At 61.4% G+C, this 25,218-nt stretch overlaps 1 protein-coding gene across 7 annotated transcripts in view; it reads right to left on the bottom strand.

Moving 5' to 3' along the window:
- The window catches only part of KCNT1 (potassium sodium-activated channel subfamily T member 1), a 78,740-nt gene extending 56,389 nt beyond the window's left edge, over positions 1–22,351 (bottom strand). For 4 of the 7 annotated variants that reach the window (XM_045162371.1, XM_045162372.1, XM_045162375.1 and 1 more), the window contains exons 1-2: positions 22,131–22,351; positions 11,131–11,289 (exon numbers count right to left, since the gene is read on the bottom strand). In XM_045162371.1, coding sequence (XP_045018306.1) covers positions 11,131–11,289; positions 22,131–22,243 — 272 coding nt within the window. In that variant the 5' untranslated portion in view covers positions 22,244–22,351. Of the gene's footprint in view, positions 1–11,130; positions 11,290–12,697; positions 12,932–22,130 lie in introns of those variants that run through there. The other 3 variants (XM_045162374.1, XM_045162376.1, XM_045162377.1) reach the window with 2 other exon arrangements.
- Between the last annotated feature and the right edge of the window lie 2,867 nt (positions 22,352–25,218).

Genomic DNA, 25,218 nt, shown 5'->3' with positions numbered 1-25,218 from the left:
CTTACTTACAATGCAAAATTGCCATGGGTATGAGCTTCCAGGAGAAATATCAACAACCTCAGATACGCAGATGATACCACTCTAATGGCAGAAGGCAAAGAGGAACTAAAGAGCCTCTTGATGAGGGTGAAAAAGGAGAGTGAAAGGCTGGCTTAAAACTCAGCATTCAAAAAACTAAGGTCATGGCATCCAGTCCCATCACTTCATGGCAAACAGATGGGGAAAAAGTAAAAGCAGAGACAGATTTTATTTTTTTGGGGGGGCTCCCAAATCACTATGGATGGTGGCTGCAGCCATGAAATTAAAAGACCCTTGCTCGTTGGAAGGAAAGCTATGACAAACCTAGACAGCGTACTAAAAAGCAGAGACATCACTTTCCTGACAAAGGCCTGTCTAGTGAAAGCTATGGTTTTTCCAGAAGTCATGCATGGATGTGTGAGTTGGACCACACAGAAGGCTGAGGGCCAAAGAATTGATGCTTTCCAATTGTGGTGCTGGAGAAGACCCTTGAGAGTCCCTTGGACAGCAAGGAGATCAAACCAGTCAATCCTAAAGGAAATCAACCCTGAATATTCATTGGAAGGACTGACGCTGAAGCTGAAGCTCCCATACTATGGCCACCTGATGCGAAGAGCTGACTCATTGGAAAAGATCCTGATGCTGGGAAAGACTGAAGGAAAAGGAGAGAAGGGGGTGGCAGAGGATGAGAAGGTTGGATGGCATCACCAACTCAATGGACATGAATTTGAGCAAACTCTGGGAGATACTGAAGGACAGGGAGGCCTGGTGTGCTGCAGTCCATGGCGTCACAAAGAGTCTGTGAGCGACTGGACTACAGCATGAGCTTCCCAGGGCTGTGTGGTGCAGGCCGGAGGGTGTGAACAGCAGAAATTCATTCTCTCCCAGTTCTGGAGGCTGAAATCAAGGTGTTAGCAGGGCCTGCTTCCGAGGCCATGAGGCAGGATCTTTCCATGTCTGTCTCCAAATTTCCCTTTTTAAAAAGGACATCAGTTGGACCTTCTCTGGTGGTCCAGTGGCTAAGACTCTGAACTCCCAATGCAGGGGCCCTGAGTTCAATCCCTGGTCGGGGAACTGGACCCCACATGCTGCAACTAAATACCCCACATGCTGCAAGAAGACAGAAGATCCTGTGTGCCACAACCAAGACCCAGCACAGCCAAATAAACAAAAGTAAACACTAAAATAGACACTGATCAGGTTGGATTAGGGCCCACCCTAACGACCTGCTCATTAATTATCTGTAAAGATCCTACTTCCAAATAAGGAGACATCTCATCATCCTCATGGGCTTGGGGATTACGGTGGGGACCTAGGCGGGCATACCTGGTAGGAGCCATTCTGGATTAAAAGGAGTTAGCGAACCCTAATAACCAGATGCAACACAATATTCCTGGATGGAGCAAACCAGCTGTGAAGGTCAGGTTGGGGCCACCAGGGCAGTGTTCTCCCCAAGCCAGGTATGTGCTGCCCCTCCCTGGACTGTGCTATGGCTGCAGACCCAGAGCTGGGAGCCTTCTCCCCTGCTCACAAGCCCGCTGATCACCTCACGGGCACCACTTGGGGGTCCCCGGCTTCTCAGGGAAGACACTTCCTCTCCTGCTGCCCTCTCCAGCCCAAACATGAGTCTCAGAAGTTAAAGTGAAGTGTTCGTCATTCAGTCCTATCTGACTCTTTGTGACCTCATGGACTGTAGCCTACTAGGTCCTCTATCCACGGGACTCTCCAGGCAAGAATACTGGAGTGGGTGGCCATTCCCTTCTCCAGAGGATCTTCCCAACCCAGGGATTGAACCTGCATCTCCTGCATTGCAGGCAGATTCTTTACTGTCTGAGCCACCAGGGAAGCCCTGGTCTCAGGAGATGCCCCATAAATGCCACATGAGATCTGTGCTTCCCAAGGGAGTCTCCCTTCCTAACAGTGGCCTGGGGACTGGCCTGGCCACTGGGCTGGGGTCGGGGGTGGGAGAGGCTTCCCCAGACTGCTCAGCAGGTGGTACTTTTCTGTTCTAGAGAAAAATGAGGTGACTTCTCCCCGACATTCACTGTCCCCCAAATGCCTGAGATTTCCTGGTGTGTGTGTATCTTGGGGCAGCTGGAACAAGGGACCATGAATGAGGGAGAAATTTGTTCTCAGTCCTGGAGCCCAGAGGTCCAAAGTCAGCATCACTGGGCTGAAATCAAGGTGTCACAGGGCCATGCTCCCTCCAGAGGCTCCAGGGGAGGGCACTTCCTGCCTCCTCTAAGTCCTGGAGGCCCCAGGTGGCTCTGGCTTGTGGCCGTCACCTGTCTCTGCTCTGTTGTCACATAGCTTCTCGTGTGTGTGTGTGTGTGTGTCTTCTTAAAAGGACACCAGTCAGTGGATGTAGGGCCCACCCTAAATCTGAAATCATCCCATCTCAAGATCTTTACCTTAATTACAGCCGCAAAGACACTATTTCCAAATAAGGTCACATTCCGTGGTGCCAGTGGACATGAACTTGGGGGACACCATTCAAAGCACTGCAGGCCCCCTCCTGAGATTCTGCCTCTCAGCTGGAGACCTTGAGCTGGCCTTCTTCCTGCAGGATCTGCCTCCACTTACCAGGGGCCTGCACCTCGTGGGTGTCAGGGAGGCGAGAGAGGCAGGCTTTCCCTCCAGGGATCCTGGGATGCCCCAGGGCTTAAGGAATTTGAGATCGAGGCACACCTTAACCCCTGGAGAGGGTACCAGCCATCTATTTCATAGTGTCCACTTTGTTCCCCAAGCCTGTTGTGGATGGAATGAAGCCCCAACCCCCAGAGAGATGGCATTCAGAGGTGATGAGAGTTATTAATAGATGAGGTCCTGAGGGTGGGGCCCCGAGATGGGGTTAGTGCCCTCATGAGAGAACTTGTTCACTGTCTCTCATGAGGACAGGCAGGACGATATCCGCACACAGGAAGAGGCCCCATCAGGAATGCCCTCCCCACCTCCCCAGGTTGGCATCTGATCTCAGACTTCCAGCTGCAGAACTGTGAGCAGTAACTGTCCGCTGGTGAGGTGCCCGGGTGGGGGTGTCTGTCACTCAGCTGGAGCTGCCTGAGCCGCAGCCTGGGCACTCCCACCTCCCTTTGTTACTCCGAGTGCATGGCAGTGGCACGTGGTGGGCAGCATATCAGGAGTCTGATAAACTGCAGTTTGAGACCGAAACCGATCATGGTTTCCGAGACCCTGGGGGATGCTGGCTGTCCTCTCACTGGGCATCTGTGTCCTGCTTTGCACTAATTGGCAGGAATTTAATTTTGAGCTGTGCACACATGTCCCCAGGATGCAGGCTTAGAGGCAAAGAGATGCTCTGGGATGTGCAAGGCCAGAGGGTGGGATGTGGACAAGGCTCCTGGGGACACCTGATTTGCCATCTCAAGAGTCTCCCCCAGGATCCCTGGGGTGTGGGCAAGGGGAGGCCGGGCCCCACATCATCGCAGAACTGCTGACACCTTCACTGACGTTCTCCTAATCCCGGATCACCAAGAGCGGGACTGTCTTAAAAGTGGAGACCCAGGTCCAGGAGCCCTGCTGAATGCCCTCAGCGCCCACGGCTGGGTGAGATGACCACACTGCTGCTCACATGTGCGTGCATTCCCCGTCACCCTCCCTCGTTCCTTTCTCCTCCATCTTGTCCTACCTATCCTGCCCACTCCTGGCCTCCCAGGTCTGGGGGTGACCCAAGCTCCCCACCCCCACCTACAGGGAGGGAGTTAGGGTAGCAGGGAAGCGTGACCTGTCCTGGGAGCCCTGGCTGCCCCCCTGTCCACCTCCCAGGACCCTGCTCCCTGGCGCAGACCCCAGCTGACAATGGGGCACAGAGTCAGACCTGGCCCTAGTCCCCTGGTGGAGTGGGGGAGATACAAGCAAATGAGCCCCAGACCTGGAAAATGCTAGAAAAATCAGGATACTGCCTTGGGACACAGCACATAGACTCAGTAAGGACCCGGCACCACCCGGGCCTGTCCTGGATCTAATCACACAGAGGAAAAGTGAGTCCCAGAGAGACAGGGACATTGGGGAGCAGCCTGGTGGTGTCCAGGGTCAGCTCCCAGCTCCAGGCGCCCAGCACCCTTGCCACTGTTTGTTCATGGTTGAAGGACCCTTGGCCTCGGGTGGGAAAGGCCTGAGTGGGCACAGGCATTTCAGGCCTGGGCGTGGGGGGAAGTTGGGAGTGTTGGGGGCCCGCTGGAGAGGCTGCTGTGAGGGCGGCGGCCGTCCAGGGAGCTGGAGCAGCGCCCCAGGGGTGACCAACTTACGCAGGGAGCAGGTCAGGCCTTGGGCCTGAACACCCAGGGCTGCTCTGGCCTGGGGAGGGGCTGTGGTGGGGAGGTGGGGGTTTTGGCTTTAGATCTACACTCTGGGGTGCTGGATGTGTCTCCGCTAGCACCCGCCAGTCCTGTTCCGCATGGAGCTGAAGGTGGCAGGGGACCCCCAACCAGGTAGGGCCAACCTGCCTGGCCCTACCAGCCTGGGTCACAGCCATTTCCGAGGCCAGCCGTGTCCTCCGAGGCCTTCGGGTCTGCGATGGACACAGGGCCCTGGCTAGGGCAGGGCAAGGCCAGGGCGGGGCCGGGATCCCACCTTACTCCGTCCTGATCACACCTGAGCAGAAGAAAGGCTCAGGGAGTTTAAACCCAGGAGCCTGAGCTCAGCCCCGAGCAGGGAGAACCTTGGGGCCCTGGGTGGCTGGGTCTGCTCCAGAGCCAGCCTGCTTCAGCCTGGCCAGCATGGGGGTGGTCACCCTGCACAGTGACAGCACCCTCCTGGTGCAAGGCTCAGGCCCAGGGGGACTGTGGGCCCCAGGCCCTGGTCCTCACCCCGGGTCAGGCCCAGCAGTGACTCCCTCCTCCCCTTCCTCTCTGTGACCCCTCCAGTCCTCCATCCCAGGGACCAGAGGCTGCACAGGCAGGTCAAGGGATGCTCAGAGGTCAACATCGTCCCCCATGGCCCCCACCTCCTCCCTGAACAGCCCCTGCCCCCAAGCAGTGAGACCCCTACAAGTGCTTGCCCTCTCGGGTCCTCAGGAAGGTCCTGGGCCCTGCAGGAGCCAGCACAGAATGGTGTCCCTCCCCTCTGAATGGGCTTCCCTGATGACTCAGATGGTAAAGAATCCACCTGCAACTCAGGAGACCCAGGTTCGATCCCTAGGTTGAGAAGATCCCCTGGAGAAGAGAATGGCAGCCCACTCCAATTTTCTTGCCTGGAGAATCCCCATGGACAGAGGAGCCCGGCAGGCTATGGTCCATGGGGTCACAAAGAGTTGGATACAACTGAGCGACTAAGCACAGCACCCCCTCAATCCTGCTGCCCCCAGGCTATCCCCACCCCCACCCTCTCCAGGGAGCCACGGGGGTGGGGGTCACACCTCCTCTCTGGACCTGGGTGCTCTCTTGGAACACCAAGTTGAATTAGCTCCAGGTGCTGGGCTGGGGGCTGGCCTGTGCCCAGCTGTGACTCCCTGGGCCTCGAAACCCTGGCCTCCTGGGCAGAGTCCACCACCTGCTGTCCTAAACACAGGGCCTGTCCCCGAATCCCTGCACTGCCCTAGGCGCCTACCCCCGGGGAATGCACCACCCAGAAAGGCTCCAGTTCTGACACAAGCCCGCTTGGAAGGGTCTTAGGGGTCTTCCAGGCTCAAGGACCCCAGGGACCCCAGGTGGACCTCGTGGATCTGGGGTGAGGGGAGAGCCTGGGGCAGGTGGCCCTTGGCTTCACCAGATCCCCTGTCAAAGCCCAGCCCTTGCATCTCTCCTGAGGAACCTGGGGTCCAGTGGGGTCCTCTCCAGGCCCTCAAGGCAGGGGCTACCCCAGGGTCCCCAGAGCACCCCTGAAAGACAGGTGACGGTGCCCCAACCCCTCCCAAAGCTGCCCATGCAGAAACTAGCTGTGTGACTTTGGGGAGCCTGCGGCCGGCCCAGCCCAGACTCCCAGCTAACTGTCCTGGAGGGTCTCAGAGAGCCAAGGAGGGGCTGGGGCACCCTGGAGAAGCAGAGCACCCGGCAGAGCTCCCTCCCAAGGAAAGCCAGGCAGCAGGGGCGGGGCTGGCTGTTCCTGTCTGCAGGCTGGGGCTGAGTCGGAGTGGGGAAACAGGCGGGATGGTGGAGGGACGATGGGGAGGTGGGAGTGGAGAACGGGACACGTGTGGTGGTGATCAGGACACGGGGTGGGGGGCAGACCCAGGTAGAGCCGAATGGTGCAGGCGAAGGTGCCCCTCCTGCACTTCAGCACCCAAGGCTGCTTCTCAAGTTCCCCCACCCCTTCCCCCGTCATGCCCGGCTTGCAGCAGTCTGCAGCCCCGCTGGAGACTGCTGTTTTAGCAACTGCAGGTGAGGGCTCGAAGGGCAGGCTGCTCCTTGAGACCCCCGTCCCCACCTTGACTCCCCTGCACAGGGCTTCCCAGGCAGTGCTAGTGGTAAAGAACCCACCTGCCAATGCACAAGACATTAAGAGATGTGGGTTCAATTCCTGGGTTAGGAAGATGCCCTAGAAAAGGAAATGGCAACCCACTTCAGTATTCTTGCCTGGAGAATCCCATGGACAGAGGAGCCTGGGCTACAGTCCATGGGGTTGCAGAGAGTCTGACACGACTGAAGCGACTTAGCACATGGAGGCCCTGCGGGACCTTCCTCTACTGGAGGGGCCTGGCTTTGCCCCTCAGTGCCCCACCCCCGGAGCCCAGGCTGCGGATCCACTTCTGCTCAGCTGAGGAAGAGGGGCGGAGGGGGCGCCCCTCTCGCAGAGACCCCAACCCTGAGCCCTGCCTGCCCCTCCCTGCAGCCAGCCTGGGGGCCACAGCTGCCAAAGGTGGCCCCTGCAGGATGGGGCGGGGGTCGGTCTGCAGGTCTCCCCCAGGCTCCCCGCAGGGCGGGCCTGTCTCTTGTGTGCTTCGGCTTGTGTGAACAACAGAGTGTTGCTCAACTTCACAGGGGCGGTCAGGCTGTTGTCAGAGGAGCTTAGGGAAACATGGGACCGGCCCTTCCGGGCAGTGCTCTGACCCCTTGAGCCCCAGCCTCCTCACCTCCTTGCAGGAGGCCAGCACCCGCCCAGGAGAGGTGCACACCCCCGCCCGTCCCCCACTAGATGTCTGGGAGCAAGGGGGGCGTGGACCCTGACAGAACCTCCCACGGTGGTGAGGGGTCCCCGCAGGCCAGGCCGGGTCCCAGCTGGACAGGCAGCTGGCGACGGCACGCAGGCCAGGAGCCCACCTGGCCGCCCCAGCTCAGCTGCGGTTATGCCCACCCCAGCCCTTTGTGGATTCTGCCGCTTGTTGGAGATGAGCCTGCGGTGTGACAGCCCTGTTTGGCCCCTGCCCCCTACAGGGCATCTCCCCGAGCTGGGGGAGGGCGCTGGTACCTTGCGTCCAAGTTACAGACCAGGACAGGGCAGAACGCTGCCAGTGGCCCAAGCCCCGCCTGAAAAGCGCTTTTCCAACCTCTGCACTGCTGCCCTTTCCAGGCCAGGCTGTCGTCAGCCCTCTGAGGAGGAGGGACAGGGGCAGGGGCAGGCGGGCTGGGAAGGCGCGCCACCTGGCCAGGCCTGCAGGCCCTGAGCCGCGCGGGTGGCCCTCAGACCCCTGAGTCTGGCCCTCAGGACCAGGCGCCCCGGGCGCTCAGGAGGGGACCCGGAGCTGCCCTTTGGCTCCTGGGATGAAGGCGCAGTGAGCTGTCCCGGGACACGGCAGGGAGCCCCAAGCTCCAGGCCTTGGAGGGTCCAGGTGCCCTTCTGCCCAGAGCCCTGCTCCCCAGGAGTCCTGAGATCTGGCTTAGAGGCCGTGAGGAGGGTCCCCTGGGAACCTGGCTGCCCCCGGAAGGCGTGCCAGTCCTGGCTCTGCTCACCTCCTTGGTTGCCCCTCCCCACCAGGAGAGGCGGGGGGCCGTGGGGGTGCGACTCCTTCGCCATGTGGGCTGAGCCCCTCCTCCCCGCCAAGGCCGCAGCGTGTGAGGCTCTGGTGACTCACGGCTGTGGCTTTATTCCCCTGGAGAACAGGAAGCCCACAGCCCTGCCCGCCCACTCACAGCCTGCCAGGAGTCGGGCAGCAGCGCCCCCGCTCAGCCCGCAGAGGCTGCCCTGGGCCAAGTGAGTGGGGCCTGGAGAGGAGCCAGGCAGCAGGGACCCAGGGGCACGCCAGGGGGCAGGGAGCCCTGCACTGAGCCCTGCTGCACCCTGCCCTGCGCCCCCGCCCGTGCTGCAGAGAGGCCACAGCTCACCTCCCCAGACCCACGACGCGCACCGCCCCCCCGGCAGTGCTGACTCACCTGCAGCCTTCACCCTCCTCCTGCAGCCCCAGGAGCCTGTCCTAGGCCCACCCCGTGCCCTGGGGGGCTGTTCCCGGGGCACATGGATGCCTGCCTGAGCCCCCCAGCACCTGATTAGTGCACCTGGCCCAGCTGGACAGTCAGGCTGGCCTTCTTGGCCTCCAGCCTCTCGGACCCAGTGCCTGCTCCCGTCTCCCCCGCCCAGGACACACCTTACCACCTCTCCACACACCTGCAGGGGCCCCCGCAGGTCAGGTCCTCCACTCTGGGACCAGTGATGGGGGTGGGGGCCACAGGCACCGAGCAAGAGAGGGAGTTGAGGGAGGGAGGGGTCTCCACACACGTGGTCTTCAAGATGGGGGGCTCAGGTGATCTCAGGACCCCCCCAGGAACCCCAAGCTGGTTTCTGGCACTGCCTGCCCCCATGAGACCTGTGAGCACAAGGGGTTCATGAGAGGCAAGACCCGTAGCTGCCTTTGGGCAAAGGTTTGAGACAGAGAAACTCCTCCGGGGTGGGGGGGGGGGGGACTCCCTGAGCTGCCTGCTCGGAGGACTGGCCCCTTCCAGTTCCCCCACTGACTCATGCCCCTGCCCCTCAAGGCTGGTACTCGGTGAGGACAGCACCATGCCTCAACCCCCTCCAGCCCCCATGGGGAACAGGAGCAGAATCACCTTGTGCAAACCAGCAGCCCCTGCCCCTCCTGTGGGCCCCCTGGCTGTTGCAAGGGCCAGCCTACTGCACCCAGGCCCTGTGCTCCTCTGTGGGGTGGGCAAGGGGCCCTTCCCCCAACAGCCTGGCAGAGGCCATGCTCCCCCTCTTTCTCGGTGACACCCCCAGGGCCAGCCAGTCCTGCAGACACCAGTGCAAGGTCTCCATGCCCACCCGGGGACCACAGGGGTCTTTCCTCTGCAGGATTCACACACATACACACGCACGTGTGTATATATGTGCACACACAGCAGGTCTCCAAACACCACATGCACACAAGCAGGAGGTCCCTGGGCCCAGCACACAGGAGGATTTCACCCTGAAAACAAGGCCAAGGAGGATGGAGACTGGGGTTTTGCCAGGAGTCAGGGGGTGGGACTGCCCATGGGGACCAGGTTCCCCCCTGGGGTGATGGAATGCTCTGGAAGTACATACTGGTGATGATGTAAAGTTACCAAACTTCACTCTATATTTTAGGTTTTGTGTATTTTATCACGATAAAAAAAAACCCAAGTTGTAGGGTCCAGAACATAGTGGGGGTTTCAGTGCCAGCCTCCCAGGTCCCAGGGGACAGGGATAGTTTCCTCCAGGCAGACACAAGCCACCCTCGGCTGAAGGCGAGGACCTGCCATCCACTCCTGAAATCCGAGGGATGCGTCACTGCAATTACGTCAGCTGCAGTCACAGGCATTTCTGGAGCATTCGGAGGCCCCAGGCCCACTCAGGAGATGGATGTTGTTTCCTGCCCGACATGGAAAGAACCTCCGGGGCTGCTGTTTTAGAGAAATAACAGTCCCAGTGGAGCAGGCAGGGAGGGGCTGGTGCTGACTCAGGAAGGTGCTGAGCTTGTGCTCAGCTTAGGGAAGCCCCGGCCCTGCCCTCCTCCACCTCTGCCCACACTGAGAGCTAGGTGAACTCTTCACCTGGGCATGTGATCCACCTGGGGTGGATTTACCTATCACTTCTGCACTCAGTCTGACAAGACAAAACTACATGGCCTTAAAAAGCCCCTCTGCTGGGCTCACACCTACTGGTCTAAGTGGGTGAAGTCCTTGGGTTCCAGCTCTCCTCCCGATTCTACCCAGGGAATGCAAGCGAATGCCATCTGAGGTCTGGAAAGATGTTCTGTTGCCAGCAGGCAGAGCAGATTTCAAACTCATTTTCCACAAGCCTCATGCATAGTCCTTACGTCCTGGCCTCATTCACAAGCCTGATTTCTCTCCCAGCTGCAGTTTCAGCAGTGGATTATTCTGAAAGCCCCATCTTTGTCCTGACAATTTTCAACCTCATGGACTTTGTGTGCTAACTCGAATCACTGCATCGTGAGGGGAACACTGCAGATTCGCGACCCCGGTTCAGGGCTGGGTGGGGAAGGAGACCCGCAGATACCAGGCCACCGCCCCCAACACACTACAAGGGAAGCGGTTCCGTCCGAAGTCCCTCAGGCTCCAGTGTGAGTCCCTGCAGGCATAGAAGCACCTCCCTTGAGGCTGACAGAGCTAAAGTGCTGGGTGTTTACTGAGACAGCTATTTGGGGAAAAGGCAGAGAAAAGCAACATTTCTCCCAGCTTCCTGCCAGCCCCCTCAGCACATGAATTATTTCCAAGGGCTCATTTTGTTGGTCCTTTGCCGAAAGACTCAAGTTTATTTTGCTTTTTGCTGTCTCCCCCCTACCCCGCCCCAGGATAATCTGAGGCTAGGGTATGTTGTCAACCTTGGTAAGTGACCACGGCATGAGCTTGAAGGACATATATCCCCCGATTAATAATAAATGACCAGAGCCAGCGTCTGGAGGACGCCAGTCCTCAGCCAGCCCGCGGGGCTCCAAGACGGAGCGCTTCCGGCCCTGGCTTGTGTCCAAAGTCCGCAGAGCTGCTAGAGGGGCTGGGGGCCTGTGGGCAGACCCGGGGAGGGAAGCCTGAGATTCGGTCTCTGGGGCGACTGCCCAGCACAGAGCATCCCGTTCCACCTTCCAGGACCCTCCCAGGAAGATGCTTCCCACCTCCCCCACCCCCCCAAACCAAACTTCTCCGGTCGCGGAAGCCCGGGAAAGTTGAAGGGCGCGGGTCGCGGGCGCACCAGCGGCCTTCAGCACCGCGGACAGCTCCGCGCGCCGACCCCACCCCGCGCCCTCTCTACCTGTCGTCGTTCTGGAAGGACTGGTCGCCCAGCAGCAGGTCCCGGAAGCGGTACCGCGGAGGCAAGGGCAGCACCTCCGAGTCCAGGTCGCTCATCTTGAGGCCGGCGGTGTCCAGGCGCGCGCCGTCCCCGCGGCCGCCGTCCTCGGCGCCGGGCTGCCTGCGGGCACACGCCAGCGCCCCCTCAGCCCGCGCCCGCGCCCGCCCGCGCCCAGCGCCCCCGGCCCTCCTGGCCCGCACGGCCCCGCCTCCCCCGGCCCGCCCTGCCCGCGCAGCGCCCCCCATCCCCACGAGCCTGGCCGCGCAGCACAGCCCGGGCCACTGCACCCCTGCCCCTGCAGGGCTGTGAAGCCCACTGCAAAGCACCTTCAGGGTGTGGGGGAGCTTCACCACTGCCCACATCAGAGGCGGGCACTCACCCCACCCCTGGACTCCCACCAGGGCCACGGAAGCCCTCCCAGCAACCCCCACATAGACTGCCTACTCAGCTTTCCTCAGGATCCAGAACACTCATCTTCCCGTCAAAGACCCCCACTTCCAGACCCTCAGGCTGCTGGGCTTGGGCCAGGGGCGGTGGGGTGCGCATGACAAGGAGGCTTAAGAAGAGGCCCTTGTCTGCAGTCTCCATGGAGCCAAGAGGCTCAGGTGGGATCAGAACCTGGGAGGGGGTGGCAGTGGGGACGGCATGATCCCTCTGGGCCCCCAACTGCCCTTTGCCCAGTATCGCCAGGACTCTGGGGCCAGAAGCCCCTGTCCCCACCTGGCAGGACAGAGCAGAGGAATGGGATCAGACCAGGTAAACTGCGAGGGCCCTTGGTGGTCTGCAGCCTCCCAAACATTTGTCTCCTGGGGCACCTGCCCCTTCCCGCCCCCACCCCACATCCAGGTGAATTTTGGCTGCGGTCACCCTCAAGCACCACGGCTCCCAGTTCCTAACCTCCTGGGGCGACAGCCTCATCAGGACCTCTCTGCCCACCACACAGAGGCTTGCTCGCCAGCCCCCACGCCTCGTCATCACCCAGTGGGTGCTGGACACAGCAGGGCAGCTGCATAGCATTAACTGAATGCCCTGGGGAACCTTACCTCCACGGCACAGGCGGGCAGGGGAGGCGCGGCCACCACTGCAGGTGGGAGGCTAGGGCAGACCCCCAGCTCCCGCCAGGTGAGCCCAGCCCCAGTCCACCCCTTGGTGGTGCCCTCAGCCCGTGGTGGGGAGGTGGAATTCTCTCCCTGCAGCCTCCACCCGCTGGGCTGAGCCCTCACCCTGCTCTTCTAAGAATCAAGACCCTCGGAGGGGGTGCGGTATATCAGCTGGGACCCTTTGGTGGTGGACCCATGAATGGGCCTCTTGGGACCTTCAGAGGCACTCCCTCGACGGCAGACCAGCTGGAGGGCACGGGGTGGGAGGTTCTCTGCCCTGTGAGGCCCGTCCCTGCCAAGGGGCAGGAGTTGGAGGGAGAAGTCTGGCTCTGCCCCGGGCAGGTGCAGGGCTCCACTGACCACACTCATTCCCAAACTGAAAACTCATGGACAAGCTGTGCAAGAGGCTGGGAGGCCAGGCCACTCACCTGGAGCACGAGGTCCACGTTGGGGGCGGGGGTGGGTGGCAGGCACTCTGGTCCCCTCCTCTCCCTCCTCTAGGCAGGAAGGGCAGGTGCATTCCCTGGGAACCCCACTGAGCCCCTAGCCCACGCGTCCCGACCCCTGGACAAGTGGCAGGCAGGCGTCAGCCCCTCATCCCACGGCTTCAGGAGCTGCTCAAGGGCCATCCCGGGCCCAGGCTGCGAGGGGCCTTGTGGGCCCAGCATGCCTGTGTGCTGTTCTCCGGGTCACAGGGTCAACCCCAAGGATCTGGCAGTGTTTGTAAAACAACATTTTCCTAATTGCATCAGTGTGGCTGCATGTTTTTCCTTAGTCACAAACTGGTGGGGCTGTGGGGAGGTGCAGGCAGGCGGGGGAGCCATGTGGCAGGAGGTTGGGGTTGTGTTTTCTTGCTTTTGCCCCTTTCTTGCTGACCGCCTCTTTCAATGGCAGAACCCCAGAGCTCCCCGGGCATGGCTGCCTTTGACCCCTCCTCCACTTTGACCTGTTTCGGGTTTTCTCTCATATCCTGGCCTTGAGACCCGGATACAGCAGGGTCTCTGCCTCGGGAGAACATGGTGAGGTGGAAGGCGGGGGGACATTATGCCAGGAGTCAGAAGGCCAGGTTCCCGCCCCACCGTGTGGCCTCCGGGGGTGACCGGGAATGCGGCCCCTCCTCCCTTGTGGTGTGGCCGGGACACCAGAGCCTGGAGGGCGCACGCAGTGGGGAGCAGACGCCCCACAGGCCTCGCGGTTTCCTGCCTTGTTGCCCCAACAGAGCTGAAAGCCCACACGAGCCTGAGTGATTGTTGTGCTGGCCGAGGGCCAGGCCCCAGGGCTCCTGGAACGGTGCCCCTCGTAGGAGGGACGTGGCCGGGCAGCTGCTCCCCGTGTCCAGGGGCCTGCTCAAGGCCTATCTCTAAGCCTGAAGGCTTGTGTCACTGAGAGCTTCCAGGCATGTGGGTCTTGGGGGTCCTGTCCCCGCCCATGCCTGCCCTCCCACAGCTGGGATGGTCCAGGTGGGGCGAGAGCGGGCCACCTGTGCCTCCTCGTCGTCCCTTTCCCCTCCTCCTCGCGGAGTGACTGAGGGGCAGAGGACCCGGGAAGGAAGTCCAGGATCCCCAAACCACGCCCAATGTCTTTTCTGTCTGATGGCTACACAGAACGCAGGGCTTCCATGGCATAAAGAAGGCATCCATCTCCCTGGCCCTCAACTGCCCTCAGGACAAGACGTGGAACTTCATCGCGGGACTCACTGCCCCCCACTCCCCGGAGCCAGGGCAGAGCACCCCTCTCCCAGACAAGGCCTTGGGGGACTCTTAAGTCCCCTCGACATTAACCTGCCAGGCCCAGGAAGCTGCCCAGGGTCCTGATGACTGAGCAGGGCTCAGTCCTGCCCCTTTAGTCCATGGTGGGTGGCCCCAGGGAAGTCACTTGAACCCTCTGAGCCTCAGTTTCTTCTTTCGTAAATGAATATTCTGAAGCCTTTTACCGTTATGAGACGATGGCTGAGATGGAATGAGACAGCAAGTTTGAGGTGGTCATTGTGTGTAATCCATGTCAGTTTTTAATTTGGGGCTGGTGAGCCAGTTGTTTGGCCAAGTTCCTGTGGACAAAGGCCCTGACCCCAAGTGTCAGGTTCCTAGGACGGCCAGCTCCCCCTCCCCATCTCCCCAGTTCAGCAGGAGGCCCCTTTGGGGGCCTTTTGGGATGCTGACCAGGGAGGCCAAGGCGATAGGAAGCTCACTCCCAGCACACACAGAGCAGGAAGTCACCTCCCAGTTTGGGGCACATGAGCTCGGGCACCCTGACCCTCTGGCCCCAGGGGACAGACAGCCTGGGCCACAGCTGTTTCCCACCAGGGCTTTCCAGGTGATAGTGGTGGTAAAGAACCCGCCTGCCAACGCAGGAGATACAGGAGATGCAGGTTTGATCCCCAGGCTGGGAAGATCCCCTGGAGGAGGGCATGGCAACCCACTCCAGTATTCTTGCTTGGAGAATCCCATGCACAGAGGAGCCTGGAGAATCCCATGCACAGAGGAGCCTGGAGGGCTACAGTCCATGGGGTCACAAAGAGTCAGACACAACTGAAGCGGCTTGGCACGCACACGATACCCACAGGTGGCCAAGGGGCATCCCTCTGAGGGGCAGGACTTCCACTTCTCTCCCCTCCCAAATCCCTCCTCCCCCACCCTGAGTGGTCAAGGAGTTAAGCACGACTGAGGAGGGTAAAGTGGTCAAAAACCTCCTTCTCCCACCAAAGGCACCAGGCCCTGGTGGTTGCCTAAGTTTGCCACCTCAGTCAAACCATGCCAAAGCACAGAAAGAAACAAGTGACTTTGTTCATTTCCCTAAATGGACCTAATCCCATCACCAAAGTCAGGTGCAGACAACACAAGGTATTGATACATACGAGGAGACCTCCCTGAAGGCTCTAAGTGCAAAAATCCTAAGTAAACTGTTAGTAAGTGGAACCAGGAGGGCATTACAACACTATACCACCAGCATCCAGGATTTACCCAAGTGTGATGTACTTCACAACGCCAAGGAATTAAAGGGGAAAATCTATATGATTTTGTGAGCAATTACAGAAAAAGGATCTGTTAAGACCCCAAATCTGTTAGTAAAATTAGATATAGAGGGAAATGTCCTTAATTTGATTAGCAAAATCAACAGTGGAATCCTGGGGCCATTCCCACTCCAGGGGGAACACAAGACTGTCCGCTGCAACAGGCCCAACGGGCCTCCTGGGTGCCCACCCAGGAGGGAAATGAAGGGAGGTGTGAGAGGAGGAAGACAGGGGCTCTTTCTGTCGTCAGCAGCAGCATCCCCATTTGCTTCAAAACCCCAAGAGTCAACTGAAACCGATCAGAACAAATGAGAGCTTCTAACAAGGCCACCAAACCAGAGAGCGCCAAATGTATGAAGCGAGGGCAGGAGCAACGAGGCGGCCACAGCATCACGAGAGGGAGTTCCTGCCCCATTCTCCCTGGGCCTACAGGGTCGCTCGGAGAGGCCGCCCACCGCTCCCCGGCACCATCTAACGGTGGGAGGAGGTCGCGCTCCCAGCCCTCGACAGTCCCTTCCCCAGATGCGGGGAAAAAGTCAATCAGCACACAGCCACTTCAAGTCTGACAAACCGTTTCCAAGATTTACACTGAAGAATAAATACACAAGACGGCCAGGACGGGTGTGAGAGCAAAACAGAGAAGGGGCGGGCCTTGCCAGCTGTCAGGGCTAATTTATAGCCTCAGCAGAGGGACTGGCTGGAGCTTGGCATGAGAGAGGACACAGAGGAGGGGAATTCAGGACGAGAGGCAGGCGATCTAGGGAGGGAAGCAGCCACTCTGGGCTGGGGTTGGAACGAGGGCCACTCATGGGATGCTCACGGCGTCCTGGGTGGTGGGGTTGGCGTCCCCTCATTTTGCTGATGGGGAAACAGAGACGCAGAGAAGTGAAGGAACTCAGCTATCCAGGCAGGCCCAGCCCCGGAGCCCAGAGACCCTCGGGGCGATGCCATCTGGCCAGCCATCAGCTATAAGGAAAAACCCACTTTTCAGCCCCAAACCGAGGAGGAGACCAGAAGAGAACACAGAGCAGAGATGTCTGCGGTGGAGAAGGCCTATCGTTTAGCAGACCAGACGTATACATGCTACGTGGGAACAAGACACTTCCGTTTAAAGAAACAATGGCAGGGAAGAGCAGTGACAGAAATCAGGTCAGTGCCTGGATGCCCGGAAGTCACCCAGGAAAGACAGATGGGCAAGAAGAGGCAAAGGACAGAGAGGTGGCCACTCAGGAGACGCCACAGAAGTCCAGCTCTACACGTGTGAAGGGCTTCCCGCCTTCCTGGTCATTAGGAGACAGACCAGCGAGTACCGTAACAGGGCCGGGGGGACTTAACTCCAAGCCTCTGCCTGGGACCCTTCATCTACCCCAGGGACACTGGGCCCCCACCCCGCCTCACAATGACGCCTTGGACGGCCCGGACGTTCGCGATGGAGGACATATCGTCCTGTGAACACAGTCCGCTCCAAGAGAACCCCAGGGAGACAGGCTTGCTCTGCAGGTCTGGCTCACACCACATGTGTAGGCTGTCCCCACCGCATGGGGACAGTTCCAGGGAGCTGGGGTGGGGCGGGGATTCAGGCCTGCGCCTCATCCTCGGTGCTGCACCAGGAGACATACTGAGCGGGACTCAAGTTATTGGACCTGAGAAGAGCTAGGGACCACCTGCTTCCCCCACACGTCACTGGGCTGGAGCGCAGCCCCTGGGCGGGTCTCTAGGGAGGAGGGGCATACGACCTCCTGGGACAATGTCCCTCCTACCCAGGCTCCTCTAGGCAGGAGTCCAGACGGCTTGGAATGCTCAGGTCGACCCACAGTGTGACTGACGGATGCCCCAGTGGCTCAAGGATGTGGTTCTTTTTCTAAGATGCATCCTTCAACACTGGAGAGCCATGACCGACAGGGATGGCGGGTGTGTGCATGTGCAGAGGTGTGCATGGACTGGTGTGTGCACACAGATGTGCAGATGAACACACAATGTGCATGCACACACACACATGTGTGTGTGTACCCCCACATGTTCACACTGCCCAGCACCCAGGAGAGTCCTCGACCCTGCAGCACCACCAGGGAGGTGGAGGGCAGTCGAGCTCTGGGCTCGGTGCCCAGGGAAGCAGAAAGCCGCCGCCACTCTCTGCTGACCACGACAGAAAAGCTAAGTGCTTCCTCTGTCCTGTAATTAAAAAGCCAGAGCTGCTCAAGCTGCCCAGCAGCTGGTGGTGGTTGTGGGGGGAGGGGGGCGGTCTCCGGGAAATATCCACCCTCTCACTAGGGGAGGGGGCTTCGAGTCAACGCTGAGGATGGCCGCTCACCACCCACTCTGAGGGATATCAGAATCCAAAGTTGAAAGCTCAAAACACATCATTGAGCCGAGTTCAAGCTCTGGAGCCACCAAAGAGACTCCTCCTAGCAGCTTCTCCTGTGCGCCAAGCAAGCCCAGGGGACAGGAGGAGGGGCCTGGCATCCCTGTAGACACGGGGCCTCGGGCATGTCCATCACCTCCCTGCTCCCTGGCCTTCCCCAAGCCTCGGGCCCACCCTCAGGACACGGGGAAGCAGAAGCCATGGGGACTGCAGCGCCCACCCTGCCCGGCCGCCCACCTGGACTGGGGCCTGCCTCTGTGGAGGGCCCCTGCTGCAAGTCCCGAGTGGTCGCGGCGTGCCCAGGCCCCTCGGTGCCAGGCAGTGTGTGCACATCCAGATCACAGGCCCAGCACTCACCACCTGGCTGCCTGTCCCCTGGCTGGATGTAGGGTGGCTGCTGGTGGGGGCGGATGTTGGGGGGACCACAGACAGGCCTGGACTGAGCGGCTGGGGTCCACCTGCAGGTGGAAAGCTGCCCTGCCTGCCCCGTTCCCATGGCTGCAGGAGGCACCGCTGTGTTCCTGCTGAGCCCTAGGCCCCACGGCTGGCATGGCCTGCAGGGGCGCCTGGGCCTCGTCTGGGGGCTGGGGCCCAGATGGGGACACCCTGCCCAAACAGGACACCTCATAACACAGGGCCCTCTCCTTAGAGCCCTGAGTTCCTGAGAATCTGATCCCTGCTGGCTTCCTTGCCCCCCTCCTCCAACCTGCCAACATGTTGGGGCTCCCACTCCCCACACCCTAGGGGCTCCCGTGTCTGCCAGACGGGGTTAAATTCTGCGTTCACCCGGCAGCTGGGGCCTCTTCCTCTGGTTTGAGACTCTGAGCTTTTCCCAAGATCAGACACCTGCCAAGAGGCGTCCAGCAGCGGCCTCCAGCCCGGAATCCGGGTCTCTGTGAAAGCGGCTGAAGGCCCAGGCGGGGCCTGTCTCGGGGTGGAAGCAGGAGCGGGGTTTCTGGTCACGTCATTGTCAACATGCGGGCAGCATCCAGGCCTGCAAGGCTGGCACCGCAGGGTGGTTTCCGGGCCTCATTGGCCCATGAAGGACAAGCTGACCACAGCCACAGAGACTGCAGGAGGGACCCAGGAACACACCCCTCAGTGGGAAGTCCAAAGCACAGGGCAGACCTCCTGGGACAGGCCTTCCCAGGAACCGCAGTCCGGAGCGGGCCTTCTATCTCAAGTTTGAACTTGCCGGCAGCTGGTACGGGCCAGACGTGCCCATCCCCCGGCTCCGCAGGAGGAAGAGGTTTTGGCAAACGTGGCTGGCCCACCCGAGCACACAGCCTGGGAGTCCCCACGACTCCTTTAAAAACACCCGTGTCATCAGGCGCTGCTCCTGGGCCGCACTGTCTGCAGACTCCACCCAGAGACTGCACGCACCCGGGAACAGCCGGCGAAGCCCCACGGCCGTGGAGATGGAATGAGAAACCTCAGGGGAGAGGTCACAGTTCAGTCACAAGACCCTCTGAGAAGAGGGGAAGTTGTGCTAACAAGGCTGGACTCCCGCCGCGCAGGGTAACTCAGGGTTAGTCAGACTCTCAGACAGGCCTCCCTGGTAGCTCAGTCGGTAAAGAATCTGCCTGCAATGCAGGAGACCCTGGTTCGAATCCTGGGTCGGGAAGATACCCTGGAGAAGGGAAAGGCTACCCACTCCAGTATTTTGGCCTGGACAATTCCATGGAGTGTATAGTCCATGGACTCACAAAGAGTCGGACACAACTGAGTGACTTTCACTTTCAGACAGGCCGGGACACCCATGTGGACAGTGGTCAGAGCCAGGCGTGAGGACACGGTGACACCCGCAGCCACATCTGGACACAAGCAGAGCCCTGTGCAGGCACCACCCCCCATCCCCGTCTCACTCACCTCTGCCCACCCGAGCTGTGGCCAAAGGCAGACCCCCGAGTTCCTTCCAGCCCCTACACCAGGAAGCCGGCTCTCTGGCTATACAGGGCTGCGTTGGACCTCAGGCCTTTTCCCACAGAATCTCGGCCACTTCCTGCTGCCCTGCAGGCACGGCTCCCTAATATGGGCCTGGAGGGCTGGCCTGGACCTCCAGCCAGACATGGACCCTGGCGGGATGCCAGCCCTGGATCCGTGCCCTCTGCATCAGGGCCCAGAGGGTCCCACATTGGCCCTGGGGGGAGTTCAGTCAGGAAACCCTCCAAGGAGAGGGGAAGTTGTGCTAACAAGGCTTGACCCCTGCCGTGCCAGCGTAACTCAGGGTTAGTCAGGCTCTCAGACAGGCTGGGACACCCACATGGATGGTGGGCAGAGCCAGGCATAAGGACACGGGTGACAGAGACCGGCACCTGGACGCAAGCAGCGCCCTAAGGCTGCTGGCAAGAGGCGGGCACCGGCCAGCTCTGGGGCAGCTGGGGGTGCCCCAGCCACTCCCTCTCCCACCTGCAGGGCAGAGATGTCAGGACCTGGGGACGGAGCAGGGCTGGAAGGACAGTGCCCAGGGACCATGGGGGACAGCCGAGGCAGGGGACCCCTGGGCACAGAGGGGAGGCCCCGGGGTTCAGACAGGGAACCAGGCACCAGGGCCAGGACTCCTGCGGCCTGGAGTCCTCCTGGGACCCCCCATACCAGGCCTCACAGCCTGGGGGCAGCCCGGGGACCAGGCAGGGCCGGAGGTCAGATGGGGGTGAAATGCCCCCCACTCCCCACCCGCACCCTCCCCCACCTCCTCTCTCAGAGCTGAAGCCCATCTCCCTGAGCTGCTGGCCTTGGCCACAGGCCCCACTGCAGCCCAGCCAGGCTTCCCCCTCACCCGGCCTGACCTTCCCAGCGGGGGTCCCCACCTGGCCCGCCTGACGTGCCCTCGGCTCTGGCCGCCACCCCAGATGCCTGCAGCACAACTGGGAATCCTGCAGGGACAGAGGCCAGCTCTGGCCAGGGGACGGGCACTGTCCGGGGGAGACGGAGGCATCCGGCGGACTAAGCCCACCCCGCCTAGACCTCAGGACACAGCCCCAACCTTGTCTGCAGCAGGCCGTCCAGGACAGCGGGAGGAGTGGGACATTGGTCACCAGGAAGATGGGTGACACCCTTCCAAGCAGGGAGATGGGCAGAGGGGCAGTCAGACCGTGATGGTGCAAGACCCCTCTCGGGGTCACCTACTCTGCACCTGATGGATGTTACCTGGTTGACCCTCAGAGCGACCCAGGGGAGGTCCAGACTGTGTCTACTTCATGGGGTTAATTTTGCTTCCCAAGGACTCCACCGGGCGGCCTGCTCTCAGAGCACTGGCCCCAGGCTGTGCCCCCAGGACCCCACAGGTGCCAGGCTGGTACTGACCCTGCCGAGGGACCACCCTGACCCTGGACATGTGGCAAGAAGCCTCCGCTCCCGACCCTGGTCACTCAGCACACACGGCCCTCCCTTCAAGACCATCCGCTCCATTCCTTACTTGACAAGCGGGGAAACTGAGTCCCACAGAAAATGGCCACAGCGCTTGGCCTTGAACCAGGTGTCCACCCCTTCTCTGGCCTTAGAACGGCAGACAGAGTGGGAGCCAGAGGCCAGGGTGCTGCTGAGCTGGGGAGGCTCACGCCGGGCAGTGGCTGTGGCTGACCTGGAGTGTGGCTCCTGGCCGAGGGTGAGGAGTACCTGTGAGTGCCGACCCTCTGGGGGCTGGTGGGGTCGGGGGAGAGTCCCAGGAAAGGGCCCTGGGGCAAAGCCCCTCGGGATGGTCACTGCTCTGCCCTTCCGGGGCCCCCGCCAGCGCTGTGCCCTTGGTGCTGGTCACCAGGGGCCATGTGGCACCATGGACGTACCGGGAAGGTCACCTCTCGGCCCCCCTGGAAGGCCCTGCTAGTCGGCCCTCTCCTCACACATGTGGACAGAGAAGTGACCGGCCAGCGAGCACCACGGGACCAGACCCCACCCCTGCCCTTCGTCTGACAGCCTGCCTGCCTGCACCCCACACCCCACGCCCCACACGGGGCTCTTCCTAGGAGGAGCTGCCCCTGGGAAGCAGGGGAACCCCACTTCCCCCCAGATCTTTCTGGCCTGGGCCAGGCCATCCCACAGGCTCCTCCCCCAGGCCAGACCAGAGAGGGGGCTGGGAGGCCGGCACAGTGCCCGGCCCCTCTGGCACAGAGGGCATCCCAGCTTCCTGCCTGCAGGATCTGTGCCTCCCGGTGCCTGGGAGATGTATGTAAGCCTGGCCACGCCGTGGCCACCCTCCATCAACGGTGCAGACAGACAGACAGCAGTCTGGGCACCTGCTGGTGATCTGAGTGTAAGTGCCCAGCGTGCTGCCACACGGCCTCGAGGGGCAGCCCTCTCCCCCACGCTCCCCAGGCTCAGTAGGGAGGTAAGCTCACCGTGGTGGTGGGGGTGGGGGGGAAGGATGGGGGTAGAGGGGCAGGCGGCCTAGGGAAGTGGGGATTCTGAGGATGAGGGGTCCTGGGAGGGTGGCATGAACTCCATCTGGGGTCCCTCCGCATGCGGGGTGGGGGGGCCCGGCAGACCGTACCTGGGGGCGCACTGGCCGTCGTCGAACACGAAGGTCCGGTTGGTGTGGCCCCCACCTTGTGCCCCTCTGTAGACATCTCCTGGACCCCTGTGCACCCTGTCGGGAAGCGGCATTGGGCTGGCGGCGGCGACTGGGAGGCAAGGGACACACCGGGAGCGACAGGAGACTTCTTCCCCTCCACCCCTCTCCCAGCGCTGTGCCCTGAAACACTTCTCTGATTTCGGTGGGGGTGGGATTAAAAAAAAAAAATCCTGTTCTAGGGATGGTTTCGGCGCCGGTGCGGGCGCGCCCCCTGCTGGCCACGCCGGGAACCGCGCGAGGGACGGAGCAGTGGTCCCTCCGCGTCCCATCTGCGGAACAGCCTAATCCTGAGACCCTGAGATCCGGGGACCAGGCTCTTCAAATGCTAAAAAACCCCCCAAATCCCAAAGACCACCCCCCCGGGGGCAGGGTTCCACGGTGGGAGGCGCTCTCAGGGCGCTGGGGGCCTCTGGGCGCTTCATGGGTGAGGGTGCCTGCGCGGCTGACCCTGCCCGCCTCTGGGGCAGGAGGGGCGGCTGGTCAGCATCTGACCCGCCCCCATCTCTCCTGCGCCCCGCTCCCCGCCATCCCCCGCCCCCCACCCCCCCACCCCCACGGCACCGGTCACTCTTGCAGACACCAGCTCACAGACCCCGTGTGTCCATCCGCATCAGCCTCACCCCTGGGAGGCCCCTGGGCCTGGGAGAGGGAAGGGAGGTCGGAGCGCTGGAGGCGGGAGTGAGTGCCCCTACCACCACCCCACCAGGCCTACGCAGTGAGCCCCAGCCCCACCCCGAGCATCTTGCAAACAGGCAGAGAGGCTGGGCTGCACCCTGTTGCTGCTCCACCACCTAAGGGAAGATGCTCAGGAAGCAGAGGGATTGACTGGTGACACCCACCACAGGCTAAAACGGACATCCTGGCTCAGGGTCCCCCCCGCACCCCATGCAGAGTCCTACAGGTAGAGCCCCCGGTCTGTCCCGACCCTCAGTGAATGAACCAGGAGCATGAAGAGAAGCAAAGGCAGAAAAACAGACACAGGGGCAAGACAGCAGCCTCTGAAAATAGGGCGAGGGGCTGGGGCGCCAGATGGGGTGGGGGCCACTGAGGCAGCACCAACCGGGCAGCTCTTCTCAAGGCCCTGGGCACCAACCCACCCCCTGGGGAGGTCAGGGTAGGGGCTGCCAGGGCAGGGCTGGACCTGCTGATTGGGAGGGCGCATGGCAGGTACTTTGTGGTCCTGATGCCTGCATAGCTCCTGAGGTCCCATCTCTGTTTACTCCCAGGAAATGGCAAGCTCAACACCATGTTTTCCTGGAGGGGCACTCCGTGAAGGCATGGATTGCCCCAAAGTCCTCCGGAGGGCAGCGTGCACCCCCAACTGGCTCACCAGCAGTCTTGCACCCTGGGGGCTTTCCCTGCTCCCTCCTGAGCAGTCCCACCCACCCCTGCCCCACCCTCCAGCAGGACTCCCGCTGGTGTGTGTCCATCTTACAGACCCCTTGGAGGTGCCCTGCTGGTTGGTCAACGAGATGACTAGCCGGCTCTGTCAGTGATGGGAAACAGACAAGCCTGGTAACATTCCTGACATCATCAAGGAAAACAAAACACAGCTTCCATCTGCCATGGAGGAGCCAAGCCCCAAAACACCAGCCCGTCCATCCATCCCCAGCCAGGAGCAGGGAGCCCACCTGCCCCAGGACCCCCGGCCCAGGGGCCCCTGCACACTCGCAGCCAACGTTCTCTGCGGGGTCTACTCCAGCACCGCCCTCCCTTGGGCACCGGGAACACTCCCAGGGCACGGAGCCTGGCTTCTCCTTACACCTCCGATAAACCCCGGACCCTAGGTACTAGCAGAACTGACCGTCCCCAGCCTTTCTTGGGTTCAGCCCAGAAGCCGGGCTATGGGCTGAGCGTAACCGGGTCTCCCTGCTCCCAGACTTGACATCAGATCCACACACCTTCTTAGCATCGCCCTCGACTGTGACTTGGGTCCCCTGCTCAGCGCCCGCTTCATCCCAGGCCCTGGCCTCCTCCCTTCTCTCCTGCATGTCCCAACACCGCGGGCCCTGAGTCATGGCCCCGCCTGTCCTCCAGCGTCTGACCCGCGGCCTGGCCTGCGCTGACTGGCCCCTCCTCCGTGCTGCCTTCAGGCTGTGGAGCTGAGCAGGGCTGGAGAGTCAGGCCCAAGCCATCAGCTCTCAGGACCTCCAGGGCCACATTTCAGCCATCTCCGGGCGTCCCCACGGTCCACAGTCCACCTGAGGACGCCCTCCTGCAGCCCCCAGCCCCTCCTCAGTTGCAGACAGGTTTCTCGCTTTCCTGGGACAGAGGCTCTGCTCTGGCGCCTGGCCCTGTCCCAGGACGACCACCTGGGGTGGATTCCACTCACCGCAGGGACACCTGCCCCAGCTCCCTTCTGCTTCCCCTCCTGGGAGATGAGGTCTCCCCGACCGTGGCCTCCCCCAGGAAGGGCCCCGCATGCCCCCAGAAGCCCCCTTCAGCATGAGCTCTGACGTCCTCCCGACTGAAATAAGGACTTAGTACCCTCTTCTCCCACTAAAAGTCCGCCTCCTTGAAAGAGGCGGCGTCTCCACTTTCCCCTCCCTCCCTCCCTCCCTTCTTCCATCATCCCTCCACCGGACTTGGTGGGCTGCATGCCCAGCACTGGGCCAGCCCCCGGAGATCCAGTGAGAGGAGCACAGGCCTGGAGACCCAGCCACTCACACTTCAGCGTCAGGAGTGGGCAAAGGGAGGTTTGCCCGCACCAACCTGCTAGAGACAGCGGCTCCGTGCAGCGAGGCCTAAGCCAAGGGCCCTGTCAGGGCAGGAAAACCGGAGGGCAGGTGGTGGGCAGGCGGGTGGGCCACGGCCTAGGTGGAAGGGGCAGGAAGGCCAGCCAGCCTTCCAGTAAGCCGGAAGCTAGGGAGGGCAGAGAGAGGGTGGGTGGGATCAGAGGCAGGCCTGGGAGGTGTGGGGATGCCCCTGGCTCCTAGGTCAGTGGTGGCACTGGCTTAGGCAGAACCCCCCTGGACAAGGATGAGATTTGGGTTAGGGGCACCTGCAG

The sequence above is a fragment of the Bubalus bubalis genome, chromosome 12 (genome assembly GCF_019923935.1).
Source record: "Bubalus bubalis isolate 160015118507 breed Murrah chromosome 12, NDDB_SH_1, whole genome shotgun sequence".
NCBI classification, from domain to species: Eukaryota; Metazoa; Chordata; class Mammalia; order Artiodactyla; family Bovidae; genus Bubalus; species Bubalus bubalis.
The sequence above is the reverse complement of the archived record's forward strand: the minus strand, read 5'-3'. Positions and strand labels throughout refer to the sequence as shown.